Source organism: Falco biarmicus, chromosome 14 (assembly GCF_023638135.1).
Source record: "Falco biarmicus isolate bFalBia1 chromosome 14, bFalBia1.pri, whole genome shotgun sequence".
NCBI classification, from domain to species: Eukaryota; Metazoa; Chordata; class Aves; order Falconiformes; family Falconidae; genus Falco; species Falco biarmicus.
Window position 1 is genome coordinate 1,749,861 of NC_079301.1, and position 18,327 is coordinate 1,768,187.

The 18,327-nt window shown below is 44.9% G+C and overlaps 1 protein-coding gene across 9 annotated transcripts; it reads left to right on the forward strand.

The window, feature by feature from the left end:
• The first annotated feature begins 187 nt into the window (after nt 1-187).
• RAB41 (RAB41, member RAS oncogene family) lies at nt 188-18,071 on the forward strand. Of its 9 annotated transcripts, XR_008825588.1 has the most exons (9): nt 188-440; nt 1,991-2,049; nt 3,768-3,821; nt 9,629-9,734; nt 9,994-10,105; nt 13,238-13,331; nt 15,138-15,204; nt 15,757-15,990; nt 16,484-18,071. XR_008825588.1 is itself a non-coding variant. In XM_056360193.1 (8 exons), exons 1-8 carry the CDS (start codon nt 203-205, stop codon nt 15,819-15,821), a joined length of 795 nt encoding a protein of 264 aa, XP_056216168.1. In that variant the 5' UTR covers nt 188-202; the 3' UTR covers nt 15,822-18,071. The 9 variants fall into 9 exon arrangements, 6 of the variants coding, with proteins under 6 accessions (XP_056216168.1, XP_056216164.1, XP_056216167.1 ...); XR_008825590.1 differs by lacking the exons at nt 9,629-9,734; nt 15,757-15,990; nt 16,484-18,071 and adding exons at nt 5,955-6,060; nt 12,642-12,735 and having other exon boundaries at nt 15,138-15,209; XR_008825589.1 differs by lacking the exons at nt 15,757-15,990; nt 16,484-18,071 and adding an exon at nt 12,642-12,735 and having other exon boundaries at nt 15,138-15,209.
• Nucleotides 18,072-18,327: the final 256 nt, after the last annotated feature.

The following is an 18,327-nucleotide window of genomic DNA, read 5'->3' on the forward strand; positions in this document are numbered from 1 at the left end:
GCGCGGCCGGGTGCAGCACGAAGCGGGCAGCCGGGGCCTCTGCGCCCGGGCAGGCTGCCGCGGGCCTCGGCGGGAGGGTGAGACGCTCCAGAATCCGCCAGTGGCCGCTCCCGGCCGGGCCCCTCCGGTACAGGCCGCCCCCGGCGGACCCCGCCCCAGGTACAGCGGGCCTCTGCCCGCCCCCAGAGGCCGGCCCGGCGCCATGGCAACCGCCCGCCCCGGGGTGTGGCGGAGTGACGTGCGGGTGACGGCGGCGGAAGTGACGACGACGCGGCGGGCGGGGCGGCGGCGGTGCCGGTGTGCGCGCGGCGGTGTCTCCTTCTCCTCAGTCACGGCTCCAGCTCGGCCTCCCCGCGCCGCCATGTCCGCCCCCGGCAGCGGCGGCGAGTTCGGGAACCCGCTGAGGAAGTTCAAGCTCGTCTTTCTGGGCGAGCAGAGCGGTGAGCGGGGCGGCGGGGGGCGGCAGGGGCCTGGCCCTGGCCCCGGCCCCGCGCGGGGGGAGGATGAGGAGCCGTCGTGGGCCTTCCCCTGCGGGGGGGGGCGGCGAGCAGCCGTCAGGGGCCCGGGGGGGCGCTGGGGGGGCGAGGGAGCGCCGAAGGCTCCCGGGGCGGGGGAGGATCCGGTGAGGGCCGTGAGAGTCTGGCGGCGGCGGCGGAACCGTTAAGGGCCTCTTTCCGCCTGAGGGAAGGCGGTAAGAAGCCGTCAGGCCCCCCGCGGGAGGCGGCGGCCGGAGGGAGCCCGCCCGAGGGAGGGGCGGCCCGCCGAGGTCCGGCCTTGGGCTCCAGCCGGCGGGAAGCGCGGGGCTGCTGAGCGGCCCGGTGCCCGTTCCCGCCGCGCAGCCGGCCTGCCTGCCCCCGGGCCGCCCGCCCGCCGCCGTGCGCGGGGAGGCGCGGGGCCGTGCGCGGGGAGCGGCGGCGGCTCGGGGGCTGCCGCTCCGCCCCGCGTGCGGTGTCTCTGGCCGTCGCACCGCGCGTGTGGCGTACAGTGGAGAGAGGAAACAAGCGGCAGGGCGGTGCTGTTGGTGTGGCATGGCTGCTGCCTCCCTTAGCGTCTTTTTGTTTGTTTAACCTGAAGTCGATTCCCTTTTGTACTCCTTTCCTCGTAATATATGGATGAGTTGTACCTTTTCCTTGAAATTATGGTGTTCTTTGTTGTATTACTCTTTAGATCTCTTACCGCTTACCTTGCGTCAGACCCCAGAACTGTAGGTCTTGGAGGAATCTCTAGAATTTATTCAATTCCCCTGCCTTACCAAGGCAGGATCGACTTTACTGCTGATAAACATTTGTCTAACCTGTTTTTAACCCTCTCCAATATTCTCAATTTCACAACATTTCCAGGCAGTTTATTCCTTTTCCCTCTTCTTTTTCATCCATGTCCTTTGAATTTTTCTTGGTTTCTTCCAGCTTTCCGAGAGAGAATCAGAAATCGTACCCATGGTTCCCATTTCTTGTCATTTCTGCACTTTGTCTCTTGATAATATTTGGAGATGTAAATGTAAAGTTTTTAAGCAAGCTACCAAAGTTTACTCTGTATCTAAAATCTTGTTATCAAGAAAGGATGTTAAGCCCTGAATGTTGCTTTTCTATCCAGCCAGAGGTGGCTAAACAGCGTTCAGGACATCACTCTGTCTTGGTTTGATGTTTATGCTTGCACGTCCTAGACCTGGTGATTACATAAGTAGCAAAATATGAGTAACAAAGCAGATTTACTGCTTGCTTGAAGCAAAGACATTATTTTTTTGTCATATGCATCACAACATACCTAATTTGAGGACCAAGTTATCATCATGTTTAATTTTATTTACTGAGATTGATTTGGCTGAACATGCTTCTGTCATTTTGTAAATTAATTTCTTAGCTGGTTATTTTTCAGGAGTAGCCTTAGATTGGCAGCTGCATTCTGATCAGCACTACCAGTGTGTGGCTTCCAAAGCAGTGGTTATTTTTTCCCACTGCTGCTTGAAAGTAACTTTTCTCTTCTTTTGTAGTTGGGAAGACCTCTCTGATCACCAGGTTTATGTATGACAGTTTTGACAATACTTACCAGGTATGTGGTAGTCTCTTTTTTTTTTTTTTTTTTTAATAGATATGTAGTATCTATTAATAATCTATATTATTAATAGATATATAGGGTAAATCTATTCCTTGCTATAAAATTGTATGCCTGTGGGAACTGTTAGGGCCAAGCGCATTTTTCCATGAAATGTCATTTCAATATCATGTAAGGTTGTAATGTGCCTTGAAATGGAGGTGAGACTTCATGATTAAGCCCAAGCATCTAATATGGTGTCAGGAAATACAGTGTACAAAAAAGTGAGGTTTAGATCCTGTCTGAGTATGTGAGATGCCTTGAGGAAAAAAGGGAGAAATACTGGTTTATGGGGTTGGTAATGGAGAAGATGATGGATATGGAAGTCTCAGGAAGGAGTTAGAGTGAGTAAGGTATGAACGTTGTTTCTCTAGCATCTTTAGAGGTTTTCCATTTAAGTAGGAATAGTTGAGTCCAGAGAGATAGATCTGCAAGAAGTCAGCATGGTATATTCTTTCTTTGAGTTTTTTTAATTATTACCTTTTTTTTTTTTTTTTTTACTAGAAGGCTATAGATGGAAAAGGCTAGGGAAGTTCTGGCAGGGAAGGAGCAGAGTAGGGATGAAGAGGCTGCAGGTGAAAAGCTGAAGATATGTAAGAGGCCTGAAGATTTCAGGAAGGGTTAGTCCTATAAAAAGCACTTAGCAGTATTTCAAGAGAATACCAAATACCTTTAAAGAAGATGAGACTAGGGTGTTTTCTTTTACTCCAGGCCAGAAAGAGTTGCTGGTTTAGACTGGGATAGTTTTAAATTGGAAAAGGAAGAGAAGATTTTTTTTCCTTGAGGACTAGTCTTTCACTGGAACTGGATCCTCTGGTGCTTTCTGTTTCTTTTCCTGACTTTTGTAAGGTGCTTTCATGGATTTATCTGCTTATCATAGTTGTTATAAACTGTCTCCTGGCTGCAGAAAATTGGACTCCCAGAAATAAGTACCTGATACAGAAATTGACTGTTGTGGTCTCTTCTGCGTTGGAATGGTTTGCGTTTTGATGGAGACCTTCCACAACACATTGTGCACCCTTGTTAATACTGGAGATAATCTGTCTAAAATACTAAAATTTGTTATATCTGTAACCTGTCTTCTGGTTAGGGCTAGGACATCTGCTTGATTTAAGTGCCTGGGAGCACATCTAACTTAGTAAATGACTTTAAATGTCTTTATCGGAATTGCTGTATAGCAATGGAAATGTGAATGGAAGGAGACCTACAGGAAGAACTGCTTGGGAAATGAATGTCACTGGAAAGGAAGCACGTTCTGCAATGGAAAGATCCAAATAAACAGTGCTTTTTAGCTTTCAGTGCAGTTGCCCGCAGTTTATATATGTAATTTGCTCTACCTTTTGTTTATTTCTAATAAGATAATTCTTACAGACTGAATTGTGGTAGACCAGAAGGGGATGCCTGTTCAGATACGATCTTTGTTAAGATGCATGAATGCCAGGCTGAAATTGAGACTTGGAGGTTCTTGTGCAATTGAGAAGTGTTGGAAGAATGATGTGAAATGAAAATGGTGCAGATATCCAGATTGCTTTGTTTTTATCAATTATATTGAAGGCAAATGACTTCAGCAGCTAAATTGTAAGTTTGTGAACATTTCTGGAAGTTTGTGTAGAAAGATCTGATGTGCAGATGCTGGAAGGCCAAGTTGCAGTTACTAATGCTTTTCTTCTTTTCAGGCAACCATTGGAATTGATTTCCTGTCAAAAACAATGTATCTTGAAGATCGCACGGTAAGTGAGGCATCTGTGTGATAGCATGGCAACTGCAGTCACGGGAGCAGCAGTTGCTGTGCGTGCTGTTTCACCTGGCCATTCCTCCAATGGCTGCTGAAATCCCACAGCAGCTTTCAGAGGGACAGCCTTTGTTGAATCAAATTGCTGACCCACTCTCCTGTTTCTGATTCTTGTTAATATCTGCTATCTCTAGAATGAAGTCAAAATCTTTCATGCAAAACTGGGGCAAGCTAATGTCCATATACTGGGGAATGGGCTGTCTGTTACGTGTACCGTAGGCATCGTTTGCTCCCAGAATTTGAGCTGTGCCTCTGAGATTGTTAGTATAAATAGGTCTAAGCAGATGCTGGGCAGTTCAAAGTCTTGAAGTCATTCATGGTTACCAGTGGTGGCAAAGTTCCTCCTCCTTGCAGAAAGGCTCCTTTTGTAACACATTTCTGATGCACTGTTAATAAAGCAGTTTTAGATTTAGCTTGCATGACACTACTTTTTGCATAAAGAGATCCGTCGCATCCCTCTCCTGTCTTCCAGTATTTCGCTTTTCATTAGTTCAGGTTTTGCTAGTTTTACTACTGGCTGGAAGTATGAAACTGTTGCAGAGAGGAAGGGGCCAGTGGTGTGGTGGAAGTAGTTTATGTTGCTTTGGGGTTGTTGTTTCTGAAGAAGGCTCATGCCAGTGCATGTGGTGAGTTTCATGAGTGCTTCTCTGCCATCTTAGCAGTGATTTGCTGTTAGAAAAGACCTTGCACAATCTTTGAGAGAAACTACTTTGGTAACATTCTTGAATGGTAGTGGCAGTGGCAGAGGAAGACAAAGATCCTGGGAATGCTGCTTGGCACCTGTGGAAGCAAGTTGGAAGGCCTGTATGCTGTTTTCAGCAGTGTAGTCTTATTTCTTGTGGTTGTGTAGGTTAGGTCCCTCAACCGCTAGCCACTATCCAGAAAATACCATTTTCTTTGCCATGTTGGATATACTGTTAGCTTTCCTGGTTATATAAGTGGTCCACAGAGCCCATAAAGCTTGTTTAAATAACAGAGAGGTGTTGAATGCAGATAAGAGGAGGGAGAAATACAAGCACACAAGCTGGGAGAATTCAGACATTGAAATAACTTCTTATATCTGGCTAATGCTGTGTTTTGCAATAGGCTTTGACTGCTGGGCTTGAAATGAAGATGGCTAAGCCTCTGACTGCAGCATATGCTTCGGCGTATTTGATATGTCCTTACACCAAATGATAAATCCTGAAATTATACCTATGCTGGATCACTCGGCTCTAAATATGGCCTGGGTAGCATGTACTAGCCAACAGAATGGACAAATACATGTGGAGTGTGTTTCTTCAAAACAATCTCCAGTAGCCTCCCACAGAAGGCAGCTGTCAGTGTGCCATTTCCAGCACGTTTCAGGTGCTTTGGGACCTGTGGCATTAAGTGAACTGGGGCCACGAGAAGCCCTGTCCTCGATCCTGACTGTCACGCTGCCAGTTCCATGTTGCAGCTACAACCGCATTCTTGAGGGACGAAGTAGTAGTCTTGTCTTTTCTGTGTCTCAATATCCTCACAGACTTGTTGGATTTATGCATGAGATAAGCCAGTCAAGGGTGTTTGCTGTTCCGGCTTGTACCCTGCTACTGTGCTTCACCGGATCTGGCTTTCCAGTGGGTTCATCAGTAGCTGGGTGGTGCACTCCTCACGGTTAGGAGTCACTGCATCTCACTAGCTGTAGGTTGCAGTCTGCTTGTGAGGCCATTATAGCCAGAGTCCTTACATGGCAGGATGCCCTCAGGTATGTATGCTTCTTTCCCTTGTCAGCAGATGGTGTGAGAAGGTATTTTCTAGGGATATCTTGGTCTTACGATGAAATGGAACGATACATGTGTGAGTTGTTCATGGGTCTGCAGAGGGAGGGAAGTTTCTCAGATGTGCTGGGCTGAGGTTGCTGTGCGAATGTGTTCAGAAGTGTCGTTGGTTCTTTTCACATTTCTGTTCCATTTTAACTTTCCTTTTGTTGCATTATTTTTGCCTTGCAATTTTTTTTAATTATTATTTTTATTTCACTTGAGTTTTGGTTTTGTTTTTCATTTTCCTGCTCTTCCCTCTCCTTCTTCCCCTACACTTTTCCATTTCCCAGATCAGGCTGCAGCTGTGGGATACAGCCGGCCAGGAGAGGTTCCGCAGCCTCATTCCCAGCTACATCCGTGACTCTGCTGTGGCTGTCATTGTCTTTGACATTACAAGTAGGTATTGAGCCGGAGTGTCTGCAGGGACCTTGCTTTTAACATGTACCTTTTATGCATTGGAAGTAGTGGTGTTATCTGAAAAGAGTTAAGGTAGACCATTGGCCCCAGTTTCATGGGCTCAGGGGGACATAGCTGAGCATCTTCCCCCACAACCAGTGGTAACTCCATCCCGTAGTACAGAAACTGGGAAACTGGAAAACTCTGGTCTGCTCAAAGCAAAAATGATAAAATGACATAGAGGATTGGCAGGTAGGTGAATAGGGATTGTGACTTCTCGTTTGTCTGCTAGTTGGAATGAAAGGTGGTTGGTAGTCTTTGGAAAGCTGTGTACCTTTTCTGATTTGGGTTTCAGGTTTTTTTAAACCTCAATTATTTATTTTTTTTCCTTTCTGGATAACTTGAGAGGTAATACAAGTAACAGCTTCAGATGCCAAAGCAAAAGAACACTGTCAGAGCAGGTAAAACAGTACAACACCCATTTAAATAAAAGATATGTAGCAACTTAAGAGGATTCAAGACTCCCATTTCTTTGAAGAAGAGCGCTGGCAATTCATATGTGTAACGAGAGCTTTTGAAAGAGAACAGATGTAACTACCATAGTTTATAAAGAGTAAACAAGCGTAGAGGGAAATTCCCTATAACTTTTAGTGTGAATATTTTAAGTATAAGATACAAAGATACTAATTCGTTAGAACCCATTCCAGTTGATCTGGCTCTTTTGGTTAAGCTACAGTATTAGCATAAATATCTAGACGGGATTTATACCAGTGAGCCAACACCATGTCTAAGGAAAGAACGCAGCGCAGATGAAAAATTTCTGGCCCGTGTTTATTCTGTCACAAGCTCTATGGCTTTATGGGCCAGGGATTTGTTTTGCTTGGGTTAACTGAAGTGCTTAACAAATAATAGATTTCTGTTATGATTTATCTTGCATATTGAGGGCAGATAATCATGTGGCCTTTCTCCCAGTCCTGTAGCTTAAGTAGTTGACTTTGGGAGGATTGCTGGTTTGATGTAAACTAATGTAAAACTGAAGTGATCTGTTTGAGGTGTGCTGAGATGTGCACATGGTAACTTATGCTGGGAACTCGTCTAGGTTAGGCAGGCTGCATAGGCTGGCATCTTCTCTCCCCACTGTTATGACAGTACAGTACAGAATGCTGTTTATCCAGGCAGGTGGAAAAATCTTGCCAGTCTAGGCAGTTCTTAACAGCTTCCACACACGTCAAATATAATTAAGTGAAAGCTGATCTCATCATACTTTGTTAATGGTCCAATCTTTTCAGATAATTTCATTTTTTCTTTTTTACTGCTCTTTGTTCTGTTCTTAGTGATTGAGAGGCTTTCAGTTTTCTTGTGTTAATGAAGGAACATGCTCGTGTACTTCTGGGGGCATCGTGATGGTGAGCACTAGTGCATTTAAAAAAAAAACAGTTTCCTTTATCACTCTGAAGAGCTGTATGTTGTCTTTTGTGGTGGGAACCTCAAATAGTCTCCTGTAAGTTAATCCTGGTCATGGTAGTGTAAAATAGGGATAGTCCCACAGGGTATACTTAAGCGCCAGCCAAGATACTTTTAACTTGTAGAGAAAAACTGTTAGCTAGCATGTGGGGAGCTGAGAAGAAAAATGAGAAATTGCTTAGTTACTGTTAATCTGCTGGGCATCTTGAAATGCAAGTAGCCTGTGGAGACATCCGTGGTGAAAGTCCATACTGCAACTTGGGCCCCTTTGTGAACAAGTTGCTTTGTTTCTGAGAGAGGCTGGGTTAATTCTTGGTTGAGGAGCTTTCATCTTTCTGTACTGGTAGGGTCACTAGCACACTGTTCTGTTTGAGTGGTTTATATTTTCTGTTTATATTTTCTCTTCTCCTCCAAAATGGGTGCACACAAATTTTGACTTGTAGAAACAAGAAGCCACACTGTAGCTCACTTTCTCAGGTCGCTTCAGGGGTGCCTGCATGTACTTGCATATTAGCTGAAGGCCTTCCCTCAAACAGCACTACCCTTCACTACAACAAGATTACTGGGACCAGTTCTTCCCTGGTTCTGTGGTACTTCCTCTGGTTGCTTCTTTGTGAGTCTGAAGTTTGGAGTGTTTAAATCATCAGTTTGGTAAACTTCCTGGGTGAATAGTCTGGTGTAGCAGCAATGTTTCGGGGACTCCGTGGGAGCTTGTTGTGAAGTCCAGAAACAAGAGCCAGGAGCTGTCATTATCAATCTGATCTTTCAGCACTGATGTAATATTGTCCAGGTGCTTGGAGATAGTCACCCTGAGTTTCCTGGGGTAGTAGAGCCTTGACTTTTGCTACTGTAATCAAGGCTGCCTTCAAAACAAAGCATGAGCTATAAGCCCTAATCTTCCTGAAGCCGCAGTTCATCAGATCTACATATCCTGATGTAGATAGGATGTTGTTTTGAATCTGCTAGTAGCAAAACACTTTGCAGGCATGTGCTCTGTCCAGCTTGTATTTCTTTTCTAAACAAGCCAATTATTGGTCCTTCTGTAACTGCTTCCTCCCGTGTAGCCAGTCTCCTGCAAGCTGCCTTATTAACTACTGTTCTGTGCATAAACAGCTGCTCTCCCTCATTGGTGAATAAGTGGCTTTGTGAGCACATTTAACCAAGTCATGTAATTAAGCTGGGAACCAGTATCTGCCCTCCTGCGAAACTCATGCCTGTTGAGAATGCCAACAGCAATCGTGTTTTCTGACAGTGAGTGCTACTTGTACCGCTCACAGTGTGGAGTAATGACTGGGAAGGAAATGTTATCACTCCCAGTTGTGAAAAGCTGCTGTTAAGCATTCAGTGTGGTAGTTGGGCATGTTTTGACTATTGTTGTTTCAAACAGGCAGGTCCCAGACCTTAGAGCTGCTGTGTACGATAGGTCAATTTGTGTTTGGGCATAGTTCTGGAGATCAAACTGTGCCTCTCGTAGCATTTGTGCTTGTATCTGACTCTTGTGCTTATCTGAGATGGTGAGCCCTGTGCCATTTGTGTCTTGTGAAGCTTGTGGTGTGTAACACCTGCTTTTGTTTCAGCTGGAACGGAGGTTGTTGATTGCCTTAATCTTGCCTGAAGATCCTCATTGCTATCTTCTGGATGCTTGATGCTGAAGAATAGATGCTATTTTACTACATGGCTGGGGGAATTGCATGTCTGTCACATGGGAATTGCCCAAGAAAGCTGTGATTTGAGATGCTCTATGCTAGGAGTCCTGTCATGACCCCATACATAATCCTGGGTAGAGCAGGAAAACCAGCTCTGTATTGTTAGGCACTGCTATCAGCAGTAAGGTAGCAGTCATAACCTAGGACTCTTTGGGAATAACAGAATCTCTAGATGAGCAAAGGAGGTAATTAAAAGCACATTGTCTACAGTCAAAAAAGCAAACTTCTGTGGTGTTTGGATATTTTGGGTAAGATTACAAGGTCAGCTTCTCAGACTGAGCTGCATACAGTTGATTGTAGAAATGGCCTTTTCTCTAAAGGACAGTTTCCTCCTTTCTTTTCTCTCTTGCTCTCTTTCTCTCTCTTTCTCTGTGCTCTCCCTGGCCTGGTACCAGCAGGTTCGGCTGCAGCTTTGGGACACAGCAGGCCAGGAGCGGTTCCGCAGTCTCATTCCCAGCTACATCCGCGACTCCACTATTGCTGTGGTAGTCTATGACATTACAAGTGAGTGATACTTTGATGTCTCATTATTTGAAATGCTACATGTAAGCAGAACTAATAAGTTACAACCAGAAGTTCTGCAAAAAGATGATTACCATTAGAAATGTTTTTTCCCCCTCCTTGTTTTTCTGAGCAGAAAACAATTTATGGGTCATTTATATGTGGTGTGGTGAGATCTGGAGAAGCACCTGAGTACAGGCATAGCATTCTCCCTCTCTAAAAAGTTTTATCCTCAGCACTCCTATTTGATTCTTCTTTACAGACTTGAATTCTTTCCAGCAAACCTCCAAGTGGATTGATGATGTGCGGACAGAGAGAGGAAGTGATGTCATCATCATGTTGGTGGGGAACAAAACTGACCTGGCAGACAAGAGGTAATGGAGGGGAGCTGCCCTGTAAAAGCAAGGAACTGGCTGACTGGTCTGTCTTCAAAACAATTGTTGATTTTAAATGAAGCATAAATGGCTTGTCATTAAGTTTAGTTTTCTGGTTTCAGCAAATGAAAGTTATTCCCTTTCGGTTAAAACAAACCCACCTGAAAAACCCCTCCTTTTATCTCTATACCACATTTCACGACAGAGTGTGTGATTTTTCTTTTCATGCTGAGATAAAGCCAGAAAGATGTCTTGGAAAAGTAAGGAAATCTACTGTAATCCTATTTACATCATTCTACATGTGCAGCTGTTAAGTTCATAGTACAGTTTCTTGTTACAAGATGAAGCATGAGTTTTTACAGTAACAGTCTAAAAGGTTTCCTTCTGAGAATCAGTTTCATGTCGTAACACAAACTGAGATGTTGTGGATATGTGAGAGGAAACTAGATTAGCAAAAGTGGGCTTCCCCAAGAGATGGAAAAAGTTAATTAGACTCTTAAAATCATGTGGACAATGTACTGCACAAAAATGTCATAAAGTATTTTCCTGCTAAAACTCTTAATCCTACAATGCCACTTCAACCAACATAACCAATGTAATGGCTTCTTAGACCACAGGCTTGTGTTTTTGCATTTCTGTTTCAGATTCTTCTCTTGATTGTTGATTTAGCAAAAATTTTGTTTGTTTTCAGAGATTTATCATTCTTTATGAAGTCATCAGAAATTGTAGATAAGGAAAGATTTTTATTTTAATGGTTAGTTTCAGTAGTAGTTGGCAAAGGGAAGATAGAGTAAGCCATGCAGTTCCTTACAGTCCAAACAATTTAAGCTGAAACATCTTCATATACACCAAGTACTCTAAAATGTGTGGTTTGTATGTCATGGGACATACAAAGTATTGAAATGATGGAGAATTACCTGATGCAAAAGAAAGCATCTTAAAAAGACAGAAGTAGGAAACGCCTGGATCGCACAGCAAAATGAGGTCTTAAAAATCAAACCCTTATACTTCGGTTGTTCATGAGATACTTCTGATCTGATAACAGATTGAAAGGCCTTACAGGTGGAACATTAATGTTTTCTCAGGAAAATCTGGCATTATTGTCTGAACTGCCTGTTTACTGTTTCTTGGGATGATGGCCCAAATAGGGATCTCACTGTTTCACTGTTGGATGCTACCACATTTTAAATTCTAAGCCTTGCTTTACTCAGTCCTGCAGTGTACATATTGCTGCAGAATGTATTGTGATGTGAGTTTTCCCTTGTGGTTTTAGTGTTGTCCAAATGCTTGTACAAGACAATACCCAGCATCCTTGACTGCACAAAATGGTGTCAGCAGATGCTTTCTGCCCTTTGTCCCTTAAAAGTCATGCTGTTAGGTTTTTGTTTGCCATGCCTAGTAGGAAAAGCACAGACGATTCTAATACTTGCTAGTGGCTTGAGTCAGTGGGGAAAAGGATAAAGTTAGGCTCCAGCTGGGCACTGTATGGGCTTTGTACTGATGGTTCTTAGAGAAGTGTGTTCTCTGTCCTCCATGCAGACCACCTTAGGCTTGACAACTGTTGGCTTTTCCCACTTCCAGTGGGAGGCCATTCTAAGTGTCCTGTGCCTTGCACTTTGGAATTATTGGTGAAGCTTGGTGCTCAGAGCTTCAGAAATACGATAAAAATGTGCGTAGCTGATTTGGATTAAGAACTGCTGGTGGCAAGACCTCGGATTAGTCTAGTCTGAAATCAGTTTACAAAAGCAACAGAGCAAAATCCAAGGTGGTGTACTGTAGTCAGTTCTGGATGTTGACAACTTAGTATCTCTTATGCCCTCCTGGGAGCTAGAAGTAACTGCAGCTCCCTAAATGAATAACCTGGCATTTAGATTGGAGGCCTTCTAATTTCTATCAAAATCCAGTTTTATCTGGAACTGGAAAACCCAAGGGGATAATTACAGCCTTGGACAATTTCCTGATAGTACATAAGTGAAGTGGAGTGCATGCACAGGACAGCTGATGCAGCACTGCCATAAGAATTAAAAATACCTGAAAATTGTTTGAAACATAGCTACGTTTGAAGTTCATATAGTGCTAGAAGCTCTTATTTTAGAAGTTTAATGTGACAGTAGTCCTGGTCTAAGTTAGAATGTGGAATTATGGTGTATATCCAACTTCCAGGAGAAGAAGCTGCCTTGTCTTTCTTTTAAAAGGAGGTTAGATTTGTGTTAGGCTGAAATACTGGTCCTTTTAAGGCTGTACAAAGCCACAGTATCAGTCTGAGCTTGGTCATGTTTTGCCAAATGGAATACAGTGTATTGGAAGCCATTTGTTCTATGGTAAAAACCAAGTGATGATGCAAGTTAAGTTCTGAGGCCAAAAAGCTGAACTAAAAATAACACTGTTCTTATCTGGTACAGCCTGTTAAATTTTTCTTCCCTGTTAATGTTGCTTCACTTAGTGGCTATTTTTTCCGTGCAGTTTTCATTTTGGTTTTGGAGTATTTTTCTTTGTTTAGGTTTTTCTTTTCTGTGATTTGTTCTCATTGCTGTAGACAGGTTTCTATAGAGGAGGGTGAGAGAAAAGCCCAAGAACTGAATATGGTGTATATTGAAACCAGTGCTAAAGCAGGATATAATGTGAAACAGGTATGTACAGGGTATTGATCAGAGATGCAATTGCAGGTGCTCGCTCGCAGGCAGCAGCCTAGCACTTGCTGTTGCAGTGTACTTGCTGCTGGAGCCTTTCTGAAATCTCTCTGTAACCTCATGGAATTCTCTTCTATTGACTTTTGGGAAACTGCTTTTTGTATCAGGTGCAGTGTATAGGGGCTCTTCCTTCCTTTGAGGATGCTATGAATGAGGTGAAATATCCTGCACAAACTTCATCCTGTGCTGACCATCCATTACTAACAGTCAAAGTCCAGGCATTCCCTGAGTAACTTACCTGAGGTTGTTTCATTCAAAGCTGGAGGACCTGGGGGTCTTAAAGACTTGGAGGTCCTGAGGACACCACTGATGGACTGAGCGCTCTTGGAAGGGGTGGTGAATCAGCTCTCCAGTGAAAAGCATCTTGGTCACAGACATCTCTTAATGCTTCCTGTCTGTTCTTCCTTTCTGTCTTTGTGCTTCTGTTTGCGTCTTCATCCAGGCAAATCACTACAGAAGAAGGTGAACAGAGAGCCAAAGAGCTGAATGTGATGTTTATTGAGACCAGTGCAAAGACTGGATACAATGTGAAACAGGTAGATGAATGTTCTATTCTAAAGCCAGGAAATCTGTACTTTACTGCTCTGTATGTGTATGCTCTGCTTGGGGGTTGTGTTCTGTCAGGTATTTACTTGTATTGTTTAACGTCAGCCCCTGAAATGCCTTTTGCCCAATGATTACTGCTGCTGCTTTATCTGGAGGAAGCTCCTTCCCTGTCGAGTCAGTGCTTCCCTGTTAAATTAAGCAAACTTACATTGAAAGAAAGGAGAACCTAAAACTAGAAGGTGCTGATGGATAGGAGTGGCACTATTTTGTGCAGCCAGGCAAACCCAGTTCTGTGCATTCCCTTTGCTTTTGTTAACAGTTAATGCACTGTTTTCTAAAATCAGTGTTGGCATTGGTTGGGATAATTGCTTATGATGCTGGTGCGCTAGAGTAGAAAGAAGTTCCTGCTTCTGTTGCAAGCCGCAGAGGAAAATCTTGGAATAGTTGAGGTTGGAAGGGCTCTCTGGAGATCTAGTCCAACCTTCATGCTCAGAGCAGGCTGCCCAGAACTGACTCCAGCTGAGTTTTGAGTATCTCGAAGGATAGAGGCTCCATCTCTCCAGGCAACTGTTGCAGTGTTTGACTATCTGTACAATAATAATTTAAAAAAAGTTAAACTTTTTTTCTTATGTTTAAGCAGAATTTCTTGTGTTTCAGTTTGTGCCCATTACCTCTTGGCTATAAGCTTGTGAATGCACTCTTTGCTAGTTCAGGAATCATTCTGAAGTGTGGCAAAACTTGGGGAGTAAGGCAGCTGTAAAGTCCAGGGGTCTGCAAGGAGCATAAGTACTGCTGGTGGCAGCTGGGAAACATACTTACCAGCTTGCTGCACACCAGCTGGTTAGGAGAACCTCACAATGGGATTAGGAGACTTCAGTTTTGTTTCTTTTGGCTATTCTGGATTGAATCCACTTTAGTCTTTGGTTCTAACTTACTATTGCTTTATTTGCCTAGCGGGTGTTTGCAGTGAGAACGTAAGTGACTAAAGAGATACTAACTGCAGCACGTTGCTGGAACCTCGGTGGCTCGATTTTTCAAATAATGCAGTTTGGAGGGGTGGGTGAGAAGCCCCTACCAAGCTACTGTGAGAAAAATGATGATTAGGACATCTTTCCTCTAGTTCTTTATGCAGCACGTTTCACCAGACTGCTTAGCAGTGTCTGAATTGTGTTAGCTGCTGCATTGATGTCAGCAGGAGGAGCTCTAAGCATTGACTTGGAAATATATGCAAAACTATTTTCTGGTTTTTATGGGGATATGATAGTCCTTCCTAGCTCTAGCGTGTCCTTAATAGCTTAAATGCAGCTCACTTGAGCCAGCTGTTCTGCTCAGAAATAGCTGTTTTGCAGCAGAATTGAACCAAAAGGATGGGTTGTAAAACCTCAGTCATTCCATAGGCTTCTTAAACCATCTGCCTCTTGCGAGGTCACTCATCAGAAGTCCTGAGTTGTGCGCTGTAATGGTGCTGTGTGCAAAAGCAGTTGAGGCTGGAAATGGCATGCTTAGTGCAGGAGGGGAACTGTTCTGTGTGTCCCTGGAAGAACTGTTGGCAATTAATTCCATGTTGTGTTCAAGCAGAAAAAGGTAAAATAAACCTGCCTGTTTGATAGGCACTGAATAATAATTTAATAAAACTTGTTAGATTTCATAGATAAAATTCTCATAGCATTTGTCAATCTTTGCTTGCTGAAGTACCTACATTACAAGTTTGTACAGTTCTGTAAGGCAGTGGGGTTTTTAACATGTATTTTTTTTTTTTCTGACAAGCCTTCAGCTTTCCTATTGCTGTTTTTCAGCTTTTCCGTCGTGTGGCTGCTGCCTTACCTGGGATGGACAGCACACCAGAGAAGAGCAAAGAAGACAGTATCCTTGCTTTCTCATCAGTAACTTTTCCTGTTCTCATAGAATTTGGCAACTGTCTTTTGTTAGGTTGGGCTTACTGACTTTTTGGCACATTGTGGGGAGGGGCCTTATTGGGTTTTTGCAGAGAGGTGTCTGAAACCGCCAGTATAGTGTAGTGCTTAGCTGTGGACGTAAATTGATGACCCTGCTTGTGGTCTATATATAAACATACACAACTACTTATAATGGCAGGCACAAATTTTGCTTTTTCCACTTAACCTTAGGATAAAATGCACAGTTTTAAAATACTGTTGATGTTGTCCTCTTTTTGCACAGAGCTGTCTTCTGTGCAGACCTATCCGATTGGGCTCTGTTCTCTAAAAGGTCATGACATACCAAGTCTGCTGGTTTGCAGTTAATTCTGTTCAGGCAGGATATGGTTTGCTCTGCTAAAACACCTGCCCTTAGCAAGAAGGGACAGCTAACAACCTTCTCAGATATTGATCCCTTTCTCTGTTTTTTCCTTCTTGTTTTTCCTTGAATTGGGTGATTGCCTTAACTTGTCTGCTGCAGTGATTGACATCAAACTAGAGAAACCTCCTGAGCAGCCAGTAACGGAGAGCGGGTGCTCCTGCTAACAGGCCTGTTCTGTAGCAGCACATTCCCCAACCGGCCAGTCTCACTGAAGAACATCACCGCGCATTGGCTAGGCAACCCTACTTTGTGGGCTGAAAAACCAATCAACTAAGCGAGCGAACTCCCTGTTTACTGGTGGGGAGCAGCCCCGGCCGCCCCTGTTACTGCATGGTATGAGCCCTGAGTGCAGAATGAGTGTCCTGTCTTTTATTTTATTTTTTTATGTTGTTGCACTTTGGCACTGTGGTGCCCTTTACACTCTCTCTCTTCCTCTCCTCCTCCCCCTCTTCCCCACCTCGAGCCTGTCTGCTCAGATGTATCTTGTGAATGCAATGGAAAAGCCACAAAGTTAGGGAAGACAAAAATAAAGCTTGGGGGTGGGCTTTCCACCTTCCTTACTGCCTTGCATCCTAACTAGTTCCCTGTCCACTCCAGCCCTGTCTTTGTCCTGCATCCCGACTTCCTCTCTTGAAAGGCTGCTCCTTTTAAACCAGTCAGTTTGACTTGGCCTTGCCTTTTTGGACAATACAGGTTATCTGTTTCTAGGCTTTTGCTTCCTGCAGGGCACACACAATAATAGCTCCTTAGTTTCTCCTTTCTGTGGATAATCTTGGCTAACTCATTGCTCACGACTTCTGAGTTTTGCCCCTCGTGTTATACACAGCACTGGAAACCCCCAGACTCTGATAGCTTTGGCCTTGTTGCTCCCGTTTGTGTAGCAGAGACATCCCACAGACTGCTCTCCTCAGTTGGAATATCTTCCCATCCAGAGGACGCTGGCGCTCGGTGAGTGTTGGGTGTCAGATGTGGGGAAGGAAGAGGGTACAGAGGCTTTGCAGCTTGAGGCTGGGTGGGGAGAGTTTCTCAGGGTGGTTTGTAGAGACCTGGGACCTGTCTGTCAACAGAGAAAGCAAACAGTTGCTCAAAATCCATCACTACAGGGCAACAGCTGCCCTGGGAGTCACAGATGCTGTTCAGGCTCCTTTCTTAGTCTCTGTTCTCTTGTTCCTCATCATGTAGACTGGGAGCTTCTTCACGTGGAGCAGGAGAGCTACAGCAGAGTGAAGGGCAGCGATAGCTGTTCTACTCCCATACCTAGGTTGCTGCTTGGTGAAATCATACATAGCTGCTTCTGCCTTTGTAGTAGACTTCTGGAGGATGGGGCTAGTAGCATTCTCATTTTTGGGGTAGTTTGAAGCTGCAGCATGGTCAAAGCTGAGATGAGCAGTGGCAGGGATTTATAGTCAGACCTGGGGAGAGGAATGGAGGGATTGTATGCTGCTGAAGCGAATTTTGGTGTCACTTCTCGACCTTGGAGGTTGGGAAATACCTCTTCTTTCCCCTGCCCCTGGTTTCTAATTATGTTAATAGAGCTTTTCAGAGACTTTTGACTGGGTTTTTTTTCATCCATCTGTCCCAACCAGAAGTCATTAGGTTGACAGAGAGGAGGATAAAACAGTCAGATAATGGTAAGCCATTCGCTGTTTTTTTCATCTCCTGGCCTGTGTCATGCTGACAGGGAGGATGGTAGTAGGCAGGAGAGTGACTGACCACAGTGTGATGGGTGGGGACAGCAGCATTCAGTCATTAGTGACACTCCCCTAGCAGGATGTCTGTTGGTCACTGACACAGCCTGCATGCTTCAGAAGCCTGTGAGCTGTCATGGGAGGGGAAGGGGCAGCCTTGGACTGGAGCTGGCAGTCCCCACGTTGGCTTGCAAGTCACCTCTCTGCTGGTGACTGACATTCTGTTCCCCAGAGCCCTGTCCCTTCCCCTCCGGGTGAGCTGGCCTGCAGGAGGAAGCTGGGATGTGGTTTCCCATTCTGCTCTGGAGTGTCCTTCCCCCCTTTACACACAGCCCCAGCTGGCAGAGCCAGGTCCCACTCGGCCCCCTCCTCTGTACATACCCCTGTTGTGTGGGAATTGCTGATGTTTGTCGGTGTGTCCGTGTCTGCCGTAGAACAGGTTTTGCTGTCCCCTTCTCACAGGCAGGTGTGCGCTGCTCTGCTGTCGTGTTGTTGAGTCACGGACCAGGGGGGAGGGAGGGGGGAGACCCTAAGTAATGGGGCGGGTAATTAGTGAAATGAAATAGTTCACTTCCCACTGTCTTCTCTATGGATGTGTATAATATTGAGTGTGTGTCTGGCCCTGCTGTCTCCTAGCTGTTAGCCGAGTAAGTGTGACTATTAATATGAGTATGGACTGTCTGACCACAGCCGTGTATCACACTAAATAAAGTTATTTCACCAACACCTTCACTGTCCTGCTGCTGCGAGGGCCCTTGGGCTGTCTCTGCTTGTTTTACTCATAGGTTGTACAAGTCCATCCTGTGTAGAGTACACTGGGAGAGGGGTGAGCTCCAGGCGTGGCTTCGGGAGTGGCATGAGAAGGGCTTTAAACCAGCCAGGTGGGGCTTTTAAACTGGTGGTGGGGTCCCTCTCCCCATGCCCTTGCCAGCCCCTTCCGCCCCTGGTGGTGCAAGGCGTTTGGGAACCTGATGGCAGTGTT